Source organism: Acinonyx jubatus, chromosome B2 (genome assembly GCF_027475565.1).
Source record: "Acinonyx jubatus isolate Ajub_Pintada_27869175 chromosome B2, VMU_Ajub_asm_v1.0, whole genome shotgun sequence".
Lineage (NCBI taxonomy): Eukaryota > Metazoa > Chordata > Mammalia > Carnivora > Felidae > Acinonyx > Acinonyx jubatus.
The window spans coordinates 147,141,765-147,145,780 of NC_069385.1; the positions used below are offsets into that span (position 1 = coordinate 147,141,765).

General features: G+C 41.6%; 1 protein-coding gene across 1 annotated transcript; it reads right to left on the reverse strand.

The window, feature by feature from the left end:
* Window positions 1-1,513: 1,513 nt before the first annotated feature.
* On the reverse strand, window positions 1,514-2,693 carry LOC128315742 (putative olfactory receptor 2B8). The gene has a single exon (XM_053223298.1). The coding sequence runs from the start codon at window positions 2,450-2,452 to the stop codon at window positions 1,514-1,516; it is 939 nt and encodes a 312-aa protein (XP_053079273.1). The 5' UTR covers window positions 2,453-2,693.
* Window positions 2,694-4,016: the final 1,323 nt, after the last annotated feature.

Consider the following 4,016-nt stretch of genomic DNA (forward strand, 5'->3'; position numbering starts at 1 on the left):
AAGGGGATGGAAATGTAGGAGGACTCTGGGCTCTTCTCCCTAAAACACAGTTGTATTAATGTCTGATTACTTGAAATAACCAGGAAATGGATCTCCATTTCAGCTTGCTTTGGTCATTTCTTTGGGTCTCAATTTCCAGATTGGGCCTGCCTGTGCAGGTAATAAAACTCTGGGTGTTTTCTCCAGTTACTCTGTCTCATATCAGTTTGATTCCAAAACAGGTGGAAAAGCCCTGGGGAAAAAGGAAATGTCTCCTCACCAAAACCAGTGTCCTGTCTCTCAGGCCACCTCAGGAACACCTGCCCCAATCCTCTGATCTCCAGTCATTCACCCTCCCCTTTCCACCTTGACACCCAGCCTCCCTTCCCAGGAAACCACAGGTCCATACATGGTGGTTCCCAGTCTATACCATAAGGGCTCAAACATGCCACAACACCACTGTGGTGAAAGAGAGCTCTCACCCGTGTCACAAAACAAGCATCCAAAAAGCAGTCACCTGCAAAGGAGGGGTTGCCAGGGGTCTGTGACCTCTTCCTGCCTCCTCCATGAGCCTGGTCAGAGCGGGACTCTGGCAAACAGTAGCTGCGAAACGTGCAGACTAGGAGGTACAGGAGGGTCTCACAGGGGTGACAGTCCTAAGGCCAGGACAGGGCTAGGAATTAGGGATGCATGAACTGAGAATCTCCCTTCTCTTCTCTGGGCTCACTGGTGCCACAGTTGATGGTCTGGGGGGAGGGATTAAATAGGTGATGGAGATTAAAGACAGTACATGTGATGATGAAATGTGGAATCACCGTATTGTACACCAGAAAGTAATATTAATACTGTAGTTAACTCTAATGGAATGACAATAAAAATTTAATTAAACACTAAAACCATAAAAATCAATTCTAACGAAAAAATTTTGAAAAACAAAGAACTGTGTTTCAAGACAAAAACAGTATCACAAGGGCGACATTACACCACGGCTTGATAGCTGAATTGCTCTATCAGGATAGATGTTGGCATATTTTCTCTCACCTAAGTTTGATTTCTCACAGTTGTCCTCCTACTCTGGGAAAAAGCTGTGATCCAGTCAGGCCACAGACATTGTAATAGAGCCATGATCTGACTGTGAGAAGAAGAAATAGCCTCCAGAAATTGCTAGAATTTTCTACAATATTGATATTTATTAGCGTGTTCTGGTCATTTTTATTCTTATATTGGTATGCTTTCATGGTGTGTGTGTCACTGTCCTTTGCAATTAGAAATGGGATAGTGTTCCCAAATGGGGGTGAACTAAGAAAATCCTCTGAAACTTTTTACAATATTAATATGATGCAGATGGTGTAGGTACACTACCTCAGCATCTCTGGAGGCTGCAATGCATCCATGAACTTAGAGTTTGAATACTCACTTGCATAAAGAATGAATTAAGAAAGTTCCCTTGAGAGTTGTCAGGGGAAATGTTGAGGACACAGAAACCATAAAGACTCTGTATTCAATGCCTTTCATGAAAGGGTCTTCCCCTCAGTCATCTGGAGTCATAGCCCCTACACAACACCTTTCTCACTGCTCCCATCACATCCTTGTTCCGCAGGGTATATATGAAGGGGTTGACCATGGGGGTGATGATGGTGTAGAAGAGAGAAATGAACTTGCCCAGATCTTGGGAGTAGTTGTTGCTGGGCTGGAGGTAAGCATAGATGGCCGTGCCATAGAACAGGGAGACCACCGTGAGGTGGGACCCACATGTCCCAAATGCTTTCCTCTGCCCTGTGGCTGACTTTATTCTTAACACTGCCCTGACGATTCGACCATAGGACAACGTGATTAATGCCACAGGTATGAGGAGAATGATCACACCAACAAAGAAGAGCTCAGACTCATTCACAGTAGTGTCAACACAGGAAAGCTTCAGCAATGGGGGGACCTCACAAAAGAAGTGGTCTATTTTATTTCTCCCACAAAGTGGTACAAGGAAGGTGAGCACCGTCTGCAACGAGGCGTTGGCAAAACCAATGAACCATGATGCAGAAGCCATCAGGGCACAGAGACGGGGGTGCATGATCACTGTGTAGTGCAGGGGCCTGCAGACGGCTGCGTAGCGGTCAAATGCCATCACCCCCAACAGAATGCATTCTGTGCATCCCAACCCTAGAGAGACAAACAGCTGAGCTACACAGCCACCGAAGGAGATAGACTTGTCTGCTCCCCTGAGATGAACCAGCAGCTGAGGAACAGTGCTGGTCGTGTAACACAGGTCCAGAAAGCTTAGGTTGGACAGGAAAAAGTACATGGGTGTCTGCAGGTGTGGGTCCAGGCGGGACAATGCAATGATGCTTGTGTTTCCCAGCAGGGTGAGCAGATAGAAGATGAGAAGAACCACAAAGAGGACTCGCTCCAGCTGAGGCCGGTCAGAGAAACCCAGCAGGATAAAGCCAGTGAAAGAACTTCCATTTTTCGGGTCCATTCTTTCTTACCACATGTTTCCTGTCAAGACCAAGTATTTAGCAATTTTTAAAAGAAATCTTCAAAAAGAAAACAACTTGGTAGGGGGTTGAAATGATCTTATGAAAAGACAAGGGCATGGAATTTATCAGCAATAACGTGAATAAATGCTGTACTCCCTGAAATTGACGTAGCTTATATCAATATAGTTCCACATTATCGCCAAAAGTTAATCATTAATATTTAATATGAGAAAAGTGAAATAATGGACATTTTGTTTGCATCAGTCAAAAGAATATAAGGTGTATCAGTCTGCACTTACTGAACTTGAAGTACTGTAAAAATGTGTGTACATTCCAGACTTAAAGTTCTATAAAATGTATAAGGGAAAAGAGGAGGAGCTCAGAAAGAATCAGAAAGAGATGCAGAGAGAAGGAGAGATGTTAATACAAATATGTGTCTCCTGATTCTACACAACTGGATTTGCACACACCTCACATGTAATAAAATATAACAACAGGGGCACCTAAGTGGTTCAGTGGGTTAAGCATCCGACTCGATTTCACCTGGGGCCATGATCTCATGCAGCATGGAATTGATCCCTATGTCAGATTCTTTGATGACAGCAATGAGTCTGCTTGAGATTCCACCTCTCTCTGTCTCTCTGCACCTTCCCTGCTCCCCTCCTCTCTCTCTCCCTCTAAAATATAATAAACATTAAGATAAAATAAACATTAATAAACATTAAATAAAGAATAAAATAAACATTAAAATATAGAAAATAAACATATATATGTATATCTACATATATATATGTATGTATGTATGTATGTATATATAACAATGTGTACAAGCATTCTGACATATGAAATTATTACCTAGGATGTACTTATATGAAGAATTCAATTACATTCAAAATCTCACCACTATTTCTGCATAAACATTTTGGCAGTATTGCCTTTCTAACTAATGTATTATATTTGGGAAAGACACAGTTTTGGGGGGATATTTTTGGTATTTGTAAAACAATAAACAATCAGAGAGAACCCGAAAAACCACTGTTCAATTACAGTGATCAACTTTTCCTGAAAAATGCTTCAAATGACCCTACCAAGTTAACAGGAACTCGGAAAATTCATTGGCCATGCAGAGCCAGCTGGAATCTGAACTCTAAAATCCAGTGACCAACACTTTCCTCTTCCTTCTGCAGATTTCCATTGCACATATTACCAATTAGAGTTCTTAAAATTCCTGAAACAGTTAGGATTATTCCTCACTGACATCTTAATCAGAATTAACATTTTAGAAAGTTATCTGACCATGTAATTATGTACAACCTGACATGTATTACATCACTCCCTATGATAAAATAAAGAGATAAACACACAGAGATAAAGACAGTTACGTTCTCAAAGCAATGACGGGTCAAAGAGCTATAATGCAAAACTTAAAGTACTTTAAGAAAAGGCATAAAGAAACCAATATTTTGGTATTATACAATATCAGACATCTGTCCACATTACGTCAATGATCACCTTTCTGGGAGCTACCTTGCAGAGTTAGTGACACTGGACCAAACACATTGC